The sequence below is a fragment of the Hippichthys cyanospilos genome, chromosome 3 (assembly GCF_059441005.1).
Source record: "Hippichthys cyanospilos isolate Australia breed blue-spotted pipefish chromosome 3, RoL_Hcya_1.0, whole genome shotgun sequence".
In the NCBI taxonomy this organism is placed as follows: domain Eukaryota; kingdom Metazoa; phylum Chordata; class Actinopteri; order Syngnathiformes; family Syngnathidae; genus Hippichthys; species Hippichthys cyanospilos.
In genome coordinates, this window is record NC_142371.1 from 8,301,707 (window position 1) to 8,317,347 (window position 15,641).

At 38.3% G+C, this 15,641-nt stretch overlaps 1 protein-coding gene across 1 annotated transcript; it reads right to left on the reverse strand.

Annotated features, from left to right (window-relative positions):
- Positions 1-3,691: 3,691 nt before the first annotated feature.
- LOC148425661 (sodium- and chloride-dependent transporter XTRP3-like) lies at positions 3,692-13,103 on the reverse strand. The gene is made up of 12 exons (XM_088410214.1): positions 12,980-13,103; positions 11,421-11,561; positions 9,581-9,672; positions 9,251-9,478; positions 8,881-8,991; positions 8,467-8,708; positions 7,355-7,517; positions 6,222-6,423; positions 5,026-5,185; positions 4,789-4,954; positions 3,880-4,101; positions 3,692-3,777 (listed from the first exon to the last, which is right to left on the reverse strand). Exons 1-11 carry the CDS (start codon positions 13,101-13,103, stop codon positions 3,925-3,927), a joined length of 1,806 nt encoding a protein of 601 aa, XP_088266340.1. The 3' UTR covers positions 3,692-3,777; positions 3,880-3,924.
- Positions 13,104-15,641: the final 2,538 nt, after the last annotated feature.

Consider the following 15,641-nt stretch of genomic DNA (forward strand, 5'->3'; position numbering starts at 1 on the left):
AGCAACACTTCTGAAATCATCAAAAAGAACCCCACACATATACTATACTTTCTGTGTCTGACAAGTTAACAAATCTTTCAAATTATGTAGTGCCTTAACGCTTCTGTGGAAGTTGATGTTATTGCTTCTATTTTTTTCCAAATATTCCTCAATTTGAAGGTTAAATGATCCAACTCCTCATTAGTGTCTCTGAATACTTTTTTCTATATGCATCATTTGTGTACTTGAATTTGGTTTACACACCGTCAGTTAACAACATGCCCTACAGCAACCCTAATTTTTTGTTGTTGTGTTTCTTCCACACTGACCTTTGAATCATGACTAGTTTTTCATTGAAAGGAGGGAAATTCCTTTGTGAGTCAAAGGTTTGACCTGAGCCCGCTTACCCAGCACGCCTCTAACTCCCAGGCCTTCTCAGGCTAATCTCAAGTGGCATTTTAAACTTGCTGTTTTCTGTCTTCTTAACTTCATTCCTAGCAAACATGAATGACAAAATGTTTTCATTCATTCCACGAGTTCAGCATTGTAGCAAATGTTTTATAACTGCTAAATAACACCAAATCAAATACTTTAGTTTTATATCTCAGGATCATATCGTAAAGATATTGTGACACATCAAAAGTAATAAAGTTGACAATGCATTCTAGCCTTTTATACTGTTTCCTTATTTCTTTATTGTTCTTGTGCATGTGTGATTTCCACAATCAAAACTGAATATCATGAGCCTCCCTTCGTCTGAGAGATAGAATAGATACTGTACAAAGTATGTATATACAGTCTATATACAAGTATCTATCTATCTATCTATCTATCTATCTATCTATCTATCTATCTATCTATCTATCTATCTATCTATCTATCTATCTATAAATAAATTAAAAAAATGCACTTTCTATATATATATATATATATATATATATATATATATATATATATATATATATATATATATATATATATATATATATATATATATATATATATATATACAGTATATATATCACAAATTAAATGCTTTTGTGTGGCAACTGAGTTCTGTTAATTACGCATTCATTTTACTTGTCACTACTGACTTCTGAACCGTTTGAAATGAGTATATGTGCCCTGAATGACTAACCAGTTCAGGATTACCCCATAACTTTCAGCCAAAATCAGCGAGACACACTCCATCTCACTTGAAACCCATTAAGTACAAGCAGTAGGTCTGCATAATATCCGGGATGGGTGGAACTATAGTCAAATAATATATCTAGACTTATTATACTATCGTACTATCGTGTGGTGGATCTAATCAAAAAAGCAGTGGAAGGCCATTTGAGTCAAAAAGGACTCAGGATTGGTGGTCAGCCAAAGTAAGGGCATTGCTCCCCCCTAGTGGTCTTTTTTCTCCCCTGCATGGGAAAAGTGAAACAAAAATGTAAAAAAACAACAACGAATGATTATATTAAATGATGATCCATTTTAGTTGTACACTGTTTTGCTTGTTTCAATCTCACATGGTCAATGATATTGTTATTTAAATAGCTGAATTTGCTAGTTTCCTGTTGAAATCCATTGGAAGAACAGCTGTGAGCGTCATGATTCAGTAGCACTCAATCTTTTTTCAAAAATACTGTATACCCGCTGCAAAATGTTTTTCAGTCAAGTACCTCTAACCAGCACAAAATATTTTGGGTTGAAAATAAATAACTTTGGAAAATGAGTTAGCGCAAGTCAGTGCAGAGGTCATTGATCGAGAGGCTGGTGGAAGTATGCTCCACTGTGCCTCCTTAGGTTTTTTTTTTCGGATACTCCGGTTTTGTCCCCCATTCCTAAAAATTATTTGTCCTTAAGTGTGTTTGTAGGTGTGATTGGATGTTTGTGTGCCACAAATGCCACAGCCATATTGAATGTGTATGTAAATCTGTGTGACGATGCCTCGTTCACTTTTTCTTGATGTATCGTCAAATCAGAACTTATTGAGACATTAAACCATTTGATTGTAATATGTCATCCATCCAACCAAATTTCCATTTTGAAGGCATTGGGCAAGCGCTCGAGACTCATGCTACAAGTGACCTGATCCGCTAAGTTGACGGTTCCTGAATCCTTGAGCAAAACGGTTGTAGTCATGGAGAAGTTGGAGGCACGGCTTGAAGGATTTATTGCTAATTCAGCTAATTTAAACCCGTTCAGAGTCTCATGCTATGGACTGAATGTGCTTCACACTTTATCGGCCTGCTTCCAAAACAACCGTCATTTTGACTGTCTTCCCCTGGAGGACAAAGAATTCTCAAGATGCTCTCATTCCTATCAGGTGGCCTTAAGACTGTTGGTTGGACTGGACAGTCTTACATACACACACATTGACAGACTTCAAAACAGACATTCAACACTTTCAACATCGTAGCTGGTCCACTAATGTGACATGACTACGCTTGTGAAAGCACTGGGACTACTGATAGCTGCTACCAGCTGGCCACGTCATGGCTCCCCCCTACCCTCCAGCACTAATACTACCCCATCCACATGTTTGTGCGAGATATGTTGTTGTGTCATTTTCTGTTGGCACATGTGGAGAGATTTTTTTTTTCCCGGGCATGCCCTTCATTTGGAGCATGGCCGAAGACTTTTTTTTTTCGCTTTTTCCCCGAGTTTCGTTACGTAACATGTCTTCCAGCTGTTTAGCGGAGCGCCTCCTCACGGCGAATACCACCGGTCCTTGACCTCTTGTCTTCCCGTCAGTCCATTGTGTTGAATGTTTCTTTCTTGGGTGGTTCGAGCTCATTATGCTATGTGAAAATTTCATTGCCTTGTACTGCAGGTGCAATTATAATAAAAGCTATCTTATCTTTGTTTTCATTCGCCGACACAGTTACTATATTATATTCCTCTTCACTTGCCATAAATTGATTGTGCCAGAGACCATATGAACATGTAATACAGAAAGCTGTCGCCTAAGTTCTAAAAATTGCATCATTTGTGACCAAAATTTGTGTTGACATCTCTACTTATGATCACATCAAGCTCTGAAAACATTCAAAAGCTTGCCAAAGTTTCTCAGATTTTCTGGCTGTAGCATTTTGCTCTCTATTGAGGCGCTCAATATCTAGCTTGTGTAACTTCATGAGGAAAGCGCTCCACTTTAGTGACGTTTCAGAGGTTGATGTGCACATAAGTAGCAACCTCAGCATATATTTTGGTGATGATTGAAGTAGTTCAACATATTAAACCAGTCTTTTTTTTTTACAATTAAGTCTTAGATTGCTGTCCCAAGCGCCATACAATTGTGGTGTCCTTGGCTCTTGTCTACAATTACATACATATTGTACAGACAAGTCTTGCCACATTGCCACACAAAACAATTCCAGGTTCACGTTAAAAAAATGTGTACGACTCATACACACTAACGATGACGTGTTTGTTCCCACGCACCTAACCTCATTTTCAGTCAGGCCGTGATTAATTGTTGTAAATAAGATTGTCCATCAATCAAGCAATATCACAACATGGTTTCTTTACATTTTTAATGTATTAGTGATACACAACTCGTTATTACACAATAAGCTAATAGAAAATAAGATCAAAATATACAATAATATATATATATATATATATATATATATATATATATATATATATATATATATATATATATATATATATATATATATATATATTTTTTTTTTTTTTTTTTTTTTTTAGAAGTCCATGCCTCGAATGGGAAGATGGGCACAAGCATCTTAGTGGGCTGGCATGACCCTCTCTGGACTCCCCATCCCATTGATACAGATGTGACTATAATAAAATAACACAGTGATAAAAAAAAATTATACAAGTTTCATAAATATCTCTTGATACCATCACCTGTAGAATTGAAGAAAGGGAGCTAAGTGGTACCTGGGAGGTTATCCCCATGAAAGGCGCACTTATCATTCAAATCCACTAAGCAGATAATGTGCTGGCTGATTGGCTATCCTTAAGAATCTGAGCACTAGGACGTTTCCTCTTCGTGCAGTACACATAGAAAGCTGTGAGGGGAACACAGCTGACTACAGACACCAACAGCAGGGCAATGACCACTTGACCAAAAACAGGATAGTCTGTCAGTACTGATTTTCCCTGAAAGAATAGATACATAGTTAGAGGTCAGCCTTCAGCGAACAATTGAAGATGCTCAACCGAAAATATATGTCCCATGTTCCTAATGTTTTTCTTGTCATTTGAATGCAATGATGATACACTGAATGAGTGAGGCCAATACCCTCTGCTATAGATACTTTACAGAATAGAGCTATTACAGTACGTGCTGTCAAGGTGTACCTAAATTTGCTCTGTGCCTGGGCATTCGACGTGCTATGGACTGGGATCCTGGATCAACCCAACCAAAGTGTCAAATGTTATGTCACTGAAATCACTGGTTTGTACAGGAGAAGGTAGAAGACATTAAAATGTATTTTTCAAGTGGAGCAAATTACATGAGCCTCCTTTGTCCAAAAAAAAAAGAAGCTTTTGTAAGTTTTTGGAAGATGAAGACAATAAAAAAATAATAATCTACATGTACAATTTCTGATGTTCTGAGACAGTGCATGTTTAATGGCATTGCATGTTTAATGACATTTAACAACATACAGTTAACCCTATGTTTATGTCTTGTAAGGCCATGCAGGCCTGGCCTATTATTATATACGTGATATACAGGTACTAATGAAAAAAACGCATTCATTCATTGAAAATAAAAATGCATACATATTTAAATTAGTTAGGACTTTAAGAGTTTGAAGAAATAGAGTAATTTAAAAAAATCACCAGCTCCTTGTTCCATGCTTGGTAGGTGGGTGTTCCTCCTCTGATATAGTTGACAATATAAAAGATAAAGAGGATTATCAAGAGAAGGGGGCTGACTATCCACCACATGATCTTTAAGTACCAGTTTGGACGGTAGCCAAGCATGTCTTCTATGTCTTTTTCAAACCTACAATCAGAGCAGACGATCATTCAGCAAGCATGTCAATGTCTTGCTCATAGAAATGCAAATACACAAACCTTTTAATTCCATAAAAGTAACTGACAGTTAGAACCTCAATGAGGACAACAAAAAGCATGGAGAAAGATGCTCCGTATTCATTGAGAATAGAAAACCAGTAGTTTCCAGATGGAGTGGTCAAGCCCAGGCCAAGCAGCAGCCAGATCAGACACAATATCCCTGTAAGGAAAACACACAGGTATTGTACAGTCCATGAGACGGAAGACTTTGAGAGTGCAGCTGGCACTGATTGTTATTCAACAAAATCTGGACTCGCGATTGGCTTAGTTATTAGTTGGTTGACTCGCGTCACATAACTTGACTGGTGTCAGAGTTGAGGCGCCTACTTTTCTCCAGACGTGACTTCTGGCATTCACACCAAAGTGTTCAATCTTTGTCTCATCAGACCAGAGAATTTTGTTTCTCGTATTTTGAGATTCATTCACGTGCCTATGGGCAAATTCCTGATGGGGTGCCATGTTGCGTTCACTCAGGAGTGGTTTTCATCTGGCCACTCTACCATACAGGCCTGCCTGGAGGATTCAATTAAAGATGGTTGTCCTTCGGGAAAGCTTTCCTCTCAACAGAGAACATTGGCGCGCTGATAGAGTGACCATCAGGTTCTTGGTCACCTACCCGACTCAGGCTATTCTCCCCGATCCCTCAGTTTAGACAGCTCAAGGTAGAGTCCTGATGGTTCCAAATGTCTTCCATTTACGAATAATGGTGACCACTGTGGTTATTGGGATCTTCAAAGCAGCAGAAATCTTTCTGTATCCTTCGCAGATTTGTGCCTCAAGACAATCAAGTCGTGCAGCCCTACAGATCTTTGACTTCACGCTTGGTGCTTGTGCTCTGATATGCACAGTCAAATGTAGGAAATGACAGAGAAAGGTAAGTGCCTTTCCAAATAATGACCAATCAACTGAATTTACTCCGGTCACTATTCAGAATTTGTCATAGCTAAAATGATTTTTAAAGGTTTGTTGCATCCAGTCAACAGTGGTATGTATGGTATATAGCTTCTACTACACTGTCCAAAAATAATATATACATGAAAAACTACAAAGATTTAAACCATGGACTTTTACAGCAGAATAACTAATAATTTCCATGATTTGACAGGCTTGACGAAATAAGTACACATACTATGATTACTAAAGAAATGAAAAACAAAAACCAACAAAAATGTTTATCAAACAATAGCAAATCTTACCATTTAGCAACGCACTGCTAAGTTTAGACAGTATCTTAAATTCTTGCAGCGGTGTGGTGACAGAAATTACGCTGCCCAGCATGCTGCCCAATCCCAGAATCAGAAGCATGGAGAAGTACAGCACAGACCATAGTTGAGGCAGGGGCATTTTTTGAATGGCTTCACTGTACAAAATGAAAGCAAGACCAGGCCCTTCTACTGCCTGAAACAGATGGGAGGAAAGAAACAGAATGCAACGATAAGACTTTATGACTTCTTTCTACTTTGATTTAGCATCTGAAAAGATTGTGTATTATGGTGGATTTTATTCAATAAAGGAGTGGTGAACAGCAACTACTGGCACAAATATAACAAACAACTTTTGTTGTGGTTATATACTGTACATAATTTTTGATGCACTCTCTCTCTCACCCTAGTAAAATCATATGTCACAGGTACATGAATCGAATGTCAACAGTAGGGGATATGATTATAATAACTGATTTCAGCAAAGATCTTAAAGAAAAATAAATAACTAAATTGAAACCCAACTTCAATGATTAAAATATAAATTATCCACATTTGTCAAATTAATATCAGATTATAAATGTTAGAATGAGGCACAAATGTAAAGATGTTGAATTGCATAACGGTCTTTGCTTTGACCATTACTGTTCATCACACTACAGTGATGACCACACATTTCAGGCACTATAACCATGGATGCACATAAATGGTACTGTTTGGAAATGTTGTTGCTTTTCTTTAATTGTCTTTTTGAGTTGTGGGGTTTTGTTTACTTGTGTTAAATTCATGTTTTTGTTCCCCTCGTGTCAATGTCCCCTCAGTGTCATTGTGTACACACGGGTACGTTAATGTCCTTGTGTCAGCCAATTGTGTCTTGTCAAGGTGCTCCTTGTTGTCTCATTAGTTGTGAGTCTATTTAGTTCCCTGTTTCTTTTCAGTTTTTGTCGGGTCTTGGTCACTGTCGAAGTGTTGCCGTCGAAGTGTTGGTAGTTTCCGTTCGTTGTAAACTAGTGTTCTTCAGAGTTGGTCGGTTTTTTTTTGTTTGTTTTTTTTACAAATTAATAAAAACAAAGCATTGATTGTGTAATAACACCAATGCAAGAGGAGTAAATTGATGAAGAACATACTGTGTCAAGTTCATGATTAAGGTCACAGGCTTCCAGTTTATGGCCAAGCTCAGCAAATTGCTCTGGGTATGTGGCATTGAGTGTTTTAATCCAGTCAAACACATTCTTCAAGTCGATGGTATCTTCTGCCAAATCAAAGGTATTTAGCAGCAATGTGCGCATTCTGGAGAAGAAGACAGTTAGACTATTCAATCTCGGCAGACAAACGTTTGATTACTATTACTAAGCCTAACACCAACACTGACGCCATCATTCAATATTTCCTTTGTGTGTATTAAAACAACACTAAGGAACTTTTAAAACTCCATAAAATATTTTCATAACTCTTCGAATGAGACATCAACTGGTTATCATATTCCGATGGGGTTTGTATCACTTTGTATCACACAAAAAACTGCAAATGTGCTGACTACCATGCGGCATTGGTCACCTTGCCCTTTAAACATTCGTTACAAAGACAAACGCCAACTTCTACACACAATTACTGCTGTCATGACAGAAGTTGCAATTGAATTAATGAAAAGTTTTGTCTGAGGAGACAAAAATGAAGGATCAGTCAAGGATCTACCTTGCTGTCGCTTTTACTTGCTTGCATGAGCTCAAAGTTGATGACAGCTTTCCGACCAAAGATGCCCTGATTCTGTTCGTGTTGGGCTAATATAGCTTTTGAACCTCAAATCCAATGATAATGTTAATGTTATCTATCCAAAATTATGTGGCCGCAAAAATTAGCCAACAGAGGGATAGTCTGCAGTTCAAAACTGACATGAGCATCCACACAACAAACTCAAAGAATGTTATTGTTTGGAAATGTTTACATTCATTACGTTATTGCTATTCATCCTTCACACAGCCATTGGACAGAAAAATGTAAGTCAGTTCAACTGCAGGTGTCCCAGAGATCAGGATTTACAATATTATTCGCTGGTATTTAATGTGAAATGTGGTCTTCCTTTACTCAAAACAGTACCACTTTTGTCCATATGGTGCGGCCATAATCAAGGAAAACTAAAAGTTCTTGAGTGCTGCTTTAATAACCAAGAGCAAACCTGCACTTGCTATTTGGATCATCAGTCATAAACATAAGAAATCATAAGAAAAAATACACTCACCTCTCCAGACAGTTCTCATAGTTAACTGTGGCTTTAAAGCCATAGATGGAAAAGGTTACAATAGAAGCAAAGATAGATGTTCCGCTGTTGATGAGGGGGACAAGGAAGGCCTGAGGCTGAAAATTGTTGTTGTACTGATTGTAGCTGGAAAACGCTATGAGCCAGCCTAATCCCAAACCCAGAGAAAAAAAAATCTGAGTGGCAGCATTTATCCACGCGGTGGGATTGGCCAGTTCTTCCATCTAAAAAGATGCATGTATGGGTCAGCATGTGCAGAACACATTCAGAAACAAGTTATATACTTTTCTTGGCCAAAATCGGAACATATGCCGAAAGTACCTGAGGCGACTTCAACGGTGTACTTTTTTTTCTGTGAGATATAATGTAATAATGTCATAGTTAATACATCTTCACCTTGGGTGTGAACATGTACTTGATACCATGGATAGCACCAGGAAGAGTCAAACCCCTGATGAGGTAGATAATGAGAACCAGATAGGGAAATGTGGATGTGAAATAAACCACCTGCAGAGAAAGATGACAACAAATTTCCCATTCTGTCAAACTTTTGAAGAATTCAACCCGTGTTCGTTTAATGTTGCTTCTTTGCAATGTATATTCAAAAAGAAGGAACAGCCTCAACACAATGTACTGTATGGAGAGAAGGATGAGAATTAAGGCTATACGTGCATTCTGTCGTGCCATTAACTCTAAAAAGAAGGCAAAGCAATTAGTTTGTTTGTTTACATGACATTTATGTTATGCCTGTGCCAACTTCTCTTACCTTCCCAGATGACTTTATACCATGCGCAATGAACAAATAGATAATCACCCAGGCCACCAGGAGACACAAAGCCTGGCCTCTTTGAATGCCACCCATCTCTTCAATTGAAGAAGAAATGTTCAATAATTCTCTAAAATAAAAGTATTGGGTTGAAGAAGCCTTTTGGCACTCCTCTACAGATCCTGTCAGGTTGGAATTAACTGGGCATTCTGACCAAGGCAGGACAGACTGTGAATGAAAACCAATAAGAGGTTATTTTCAAGGCCCCAAGGAGCTCAGAATTACCTAAAGAAAGTTTAATTACATCTACTACGTTATTCAGTAGCTCACTTGAAATGAATTAAAGAGGTACCAGAAACTCCATGCATTTATGAGGTTGTAGTAGAGGGAGACATACAAGGATGCCAAAACACTAGCAAGACCTGAAATGAGAAAATAGAAATTTAGACGATTAACTTTAAATGTGTGGATTTTATTTTACACGTTTCTCAGTGACGGTTATATTGTATCAAAAAGAGAACAGTCACAGCTTTGACTTGGGGAGATGATTATTTCATTCAAATGTGTGATTGTTGTTTTTTTTAAACAGATATCTGAGTGATAGTAATAAAAACAAATGTCACAGCTGAGCCATGTAATTGCCATGAGACATTCGCAACAAGTGATGTTAATTACATGAGACAAACAGCGCTTCTGTGATAGGTTTAATGCAGTGGGAATATTTCATAAATATGCAGGTGTTCATGAGCAAGAGGTCGATTTTGCTTCTAGAAAGGTGATCAACACTCCCTGGGCAGAGTTCATTTTACATTGTGCAAAGCATATATTGCAGTCATCTGAAAGTGTGGTCATCCGTGTTTCCACATGCACACATCTGGCATGTCTCCTAAAACGGTAGCTTTGCACCAGGCTGGTAATCTGGTATCGGATGGTGAATAGTATGTTATCATCAGAGGTGGGTTAATTAGATTGTTTTGCTGATCCGACATTCATCATTCGTCAAAGCCTCGTCCCCTTTCAGTCATCGTCGGTCGTCATTTTTTCAAGCCAGACGAAATTGTAATTGTCAGTCCATCAGTTCATTGCTGTATTTTAGCACAACCCTCTGCCACCACTAGAGGGCAAGATTTGACTTTTTATCCTGGTCCGTCATTCGTAATGCAGTGTGTACTATAAATATACAGCCATATAGCAGATAAACATGCAAGTCAGTTGAATTATATTTCGGTAGGCAAAAAGGGGCGTGGCAGACCGACGGACATATAACGGACGTCTGACGGACATTTGAAATATTGTCTATCCTGACAATTACAACGAAGGGTGAAAATTGCAATTCTGACATTTTTAATTCACCTTTTTTTTTTTTTTTTACCTGTCAGTCCGTCAGCAAAACGGGTATTCATCGACGACAGACTGACGGAAGTGCCCACCTCTGGTTATCACAGTATTTTTATGAGTAGCAACACTGTACGACTAATGGTATTGATATTAGTGATTGGTGCTTCCCTGATATAAATGATTTATGATATATTGTTTTTTCACTTCCTGAATATCTGTTGCTACAATCATACCTCCAAAATCCTATAATTTGTAATCCATAATATTTTGGTACTGAATTGTGCCTCAAAAAATGAAGCTTGAACCATCACATTAGACATAAGCAAGCTTCAAAACTTACTTACTTATTTACTACACACAAGTGGCTACTTGGGTTACGTTGCTTTATTTTTATTGTGTGATGGCTCCACATAAAAGAACTAGTCATGACCTAGAAAATGTGATTACAGCCAAGGAACACAGAAGGGTTACAAGTTACACCACAGGAAAGTGTTGCACATGTCTCTGCTCTGGCTTCTTAAAACAATTCTGCATGGCTAAAGTAGCAATAAGTCAACATTGTAAATAAGTAAAAAAAATCATGTTCAGTACATGACAAAGTCACTGCAATTGATGTTAATGTAAAATATTGGACCTCCCAGGCACATGCATTTATAGTTATAGTTATAGTTTACAAGTTTACTACACATCCAAATAAGGTAGTTTGCGGTGTTCTTCATTTATTCATTTATGCGGCTCTAACTGAAACAATAGGCACCAGAAAGCCTGCGACCCTAATAAGGATAAGCGGCTATGGATGGCAACAACAGTGTTTGTTGTTTCAAATACTTACCCACACCTCCCAAGTACGGGTTCATAGCCGACCAGGCCCCAATGCATCCCAAGCGGGTCTTTTGACCTACGGCAATCTCCATGTAGAATAAGGGCACACCCACAATAAACAGCATAAGCAGATATGGAATCAAGAAACCCCCTGTTGGAAGAATGGCCAAATAAATAAAGCCTTTTCTTTGTTCTGATCGCACAATATGTATTATTATTGAGTTTGTAGCTCTGTATTATACTGTATGTAGCCCTTCAATAATCCTCTTGGCTCTGTCTTGCAAACTGTGACCTAATTGACTCAGAATCCCTATTTATGAACTATAGTGACCTTAGCGAGAGCAATATACCTTCAGTGACAATCAGTGACACGTGTATTTGATACCTAGCGTAGATGATTTGATATGGCACTGCTACAAAGATGTTATAGGTTATAAACCTAGTAATAAGATAACAGTCTCGATAGCGTATACTGATTAAATTGATTACCTAAAGTCATTACCTGCTATGTTCTGTTGGTGTTAGTGCTCTGTGAGTTGTTATCAAGGTTTTCTGTTCTTTTCTGTTTTAGACTTTTGTTGTTTTTTTTTAAATTCTCTTTTCGAGTTCTGGTATTAAATTATTATTTTCCTTGGCGGAACCTGCCTCCCGGCGTATGGATCCACAACCTTCCGCCATCTCACTCACCATGTTGAAACACAACAGAATGACCCGGCTAAGACAGGACCCAGCAGAAAGTCGGACAAGATGCTGCCTTCCATCCTGTTTCCCCTCATGTACTTACTGTAAGCCTTCTGTGCTGTTCCTCGTTGTTTCCTTCAACCATGTCCTTGGTTAGTCCTCCTGCGCTACCTTACACAGCCATTTCGCCTCTTCACAGTTTTTTAGATTCTGATTTATTTCATTTGGAAGACTGTGCCCCTTTGTTAATCTCCTCTCTGATTCTTATTCCGACACTTTGGTTTTCCTGGTCCTTTTTCTTTTGACGAATCTGAATGGGGAAGCCCGCCCGACTCACCCCGTCGGGTGCACCTCATCTGGTGCCTGGGACGCCCGCCCTGATCCGCCGGCATTCTTGTTAGGCAACCACTGAGTTGCAGGTTTATAGATATTTGTTCAGCTCACTGTCTTTTTTTTTTTAATTCATTTTTTTGCTATGCCTCCATTTTCCTGATGCAGTTCAATGGGCCTCAGTTATATGCAGGATTTTGATTTTTGCGGGCTTCGCAAACTTTTTACATTAACGTTGCATACCTTAGTGTCAAGAAAGAAAAGTGCTGGAAAAAAATACCAAGACTATGTAAACAAACATTTGGCAAACACTGACATCTCACTGCTCAATCGCACAAGAACATCCCCATTTCATCCCCATTAAGTTGACAAATTTTGGACACCTGTTGATGAGCAAATTAATCATTTGTGTTTTTTACACTTCATAAGGTAATACAGTAGATTGCTTATTTTAATTATAAAGATAGTCAAGCTTAATAATTTGATTTTTTTTTTTTTTTTTACTAATTGATTAAGATGCAGCAAGTCACCATGATGAAAAGGAAATTCAAGTCTCACCTCCACCATGCATTTGGCACAGGTATGGGAATCTCCAAACGTTCCCCAGTCCAATCGCATAGGAAACACATGCTAACAAGAACTGCAAAGGACTGTCCCATTTAGGTCGAGCATCTTTTTCCATGTTCTTAGGTCAACGTCTCGACTTGCGAGGCTCGTCAACAGGTTCTGTAAGGCGGTTGACCACCTTTTGCCTTTTAACAGCTGTGGCTGGAACTTGAGCAGTAGGAAGGGCTTTATTATCCCAATAACTGTTTTATTTTGTTTTTGTATAAGTGTTTGGGCTGGGTTTGGATTGAACTTTCGGAGATTAGATTGTAAGGCCATAGAGGCGGATCTAGCCGAGAGGTTCAATAGCAATAAAATTAGTGTAGAATCTTTGAGAGAGAAAGGGTCATCTCAAGTCACTAACTCATCTTTAGTTTCTTCAGACAAATCATGGGAAAACAGGAAACTTAAGCCCGAGCCTACCCACATTTTGCTGCCTACTTTATGAATTCAATGAAAGAAAATATGACCGACAGCGTGGACCTGCACACCTGAATAACGGCGATATCTCGCTTCATTACCCACATGGGGTGGTCAAAGACTTTCCGGATTTCCAATGAAAAAGTATCAAACAAACTAAAAAAGGGAGAGCCTTTCTACCAAAAAGTGATAACCCACTGATTCACTTCAGGCACATTCATGGCCACTTGGGAAAAGTAACTAAAAGACTATAAATTCAACTCCAAATCACAATTAAGCAAAAAAGTCGTAGCGTAAGACTAGAAATTTCTTGAGGAAGAAGAAGCGAGGGAACATAGAGAGCATAGCAAGAAGCAGTGGAGTAAATGGCACTGATTGGTAGATGAGGCTGAAGATATACTATTGGGTGAGCTGGGGATTTATCATTGACAGTGTCCGAAGGAATTTCAACACTCCCGGTCTATAACATCAAACGGGTCTTTGTCTTACCCATGTGACAAGGTGTGACTCCATACTCTTAAAAACTGTTTCAAGTGGTAAGCGTGCCAAGGAAGTCAGAGTGAAACCCCTTCATTTTTCTGTCCTTTAACCCTTTCAATGCTGATTTTTTTTTTTTTTAAACCCATGGTAAAACTTATGGTATATATTACTGTTTATAAGTCTGGGATACTTGCTTGGAAAATTAGTTGAAAATAACGGCCCTGCCTCCCCGCTGCCCATTTTGTCGACTGTGGGCACCACTTCAAGCCAGCATGCGAGATCAGTTCGCCGGGAAGGGCAACTCCCGGCCCTGGAAGAGAGACTTCCCCTGTGTCCCTTGACTATGGCTAAGGGACCGAACGGACAACACACAGATTAGGTTACAGGCCCTGGAATTTTTTGTCCCATCAGCATTTTATAATAATGATAATTATTAGTATTAATATATATATATATATATATATATATATATATATATATATATATATATATATATATATATATATATAAAGGTGCCAGAGAAGTGAAAATGATCACCAAACACCAGAAATTGTAGATCGCAGCCCACCTTGTTGACAGTTGGCCCAGTACTGGTTTGTTGTATGGAAATGTTGCTGAATGTCACTAGAATCTGTAGTTAGGTGTGTAATAAACCTCTGGGATGCCATTTTTCCTCTGCCCTCTGTGATTTTTTGAAAAGCTGTGGGACTCAGGGAAGGAAAGGATTCACTTGTCCAACTGTTCATCCCTGTTTGGATGAGCTTGAATGCGTTGGTTTTCAATGAAGAACAAAATACGCAAAATCACGCATTTGTTCTTTAAAGCCACATTCAGTAATATAGTGTTTTTGTAATGTATTTTGAAATGCGATGAGGTCATCTAAATAGCGGGGTGGGAATTTTTTACTTTATGATTTGAACATTTTGAGTCTACGATTCGATTCAGACTTGATTTGACTCAAAACAACTTTTGATCCAAAATGATCTGATAGACAATGGACTGATTCCTGAGTGACGTGATTGGCTGTTTATCATAATGCAAAAAAATATCAATGTAATATCACCCCCATCATTCTTGTTATTGGGCAGCTTTTAAGATTAATAGAAAGCCTTCATTGTTTGGATATTAGCACTTATTAAAATATAATGCATAGATTTGACCACGGAGTCAGGGGCTGACCCTAATGCGGAAGACATGTGCCATATCAAACAATTACAATGTTATTGAAAAGCAGTTTCTTAGCATCCTTAATGAGTTTTTTTGTTTGTTTGTGTTTTTTTAGTGGCAGTGTTGATGTGGATAGAGACTTGATGTGATAGCAATAATAACTGAATCACGAGGTGAGGTAAACCTATTACAGTACAGTACATCAGCTGACAGTCTGAGCATACTTCAGGTATTCAATGAGTTTGTTTCACAGGTGAGGAGCATAATGCGGCTTCACTTTGTTTGACTGAACAGGTTGCTAAGCAACGTACTGCATGAATGACAATACAGGAAGGGAAAAAAGCTAGAGGTGGGGCCCCTGTGAGTGTGTGGAAATGCTCCTAACAGGTGACCATAACCCTGGTCCAAGAATGGACCCTAGTGGAACCCCACTCAGAATGATGAGTACAAATTGACAAAATATATTCCTTACCAGCAAGTAACACAGTGCCTTGAAAGTCCACCCACTGTTCTATAGTCTGTCTAGTAACACATTATAATCGACTTT

Coding starts and splice junctions, on each gene's coding strand:
- LOC148425661 (XM_088410214.1), bottom strand. CDS start 13,103: ATGGAAAAAGATGCTCGACCTAAATGGGACAGTCCTTTGCAGTTCTTG. Junction 6,424..7,354: donor TTAATCATGAACTTGACACA/GTATGTTCTTCA, acceptor CATCTGTTTCAG/GCAGTAGAAGGGCCTGGTCT. Junction 4,955..5,025: donor TACTTTTATGGAATTAAAAG/GTTTGTGTATTT, acceptor CTCTGATTGTAG/GTTTGAAAAAGACATAGAAG.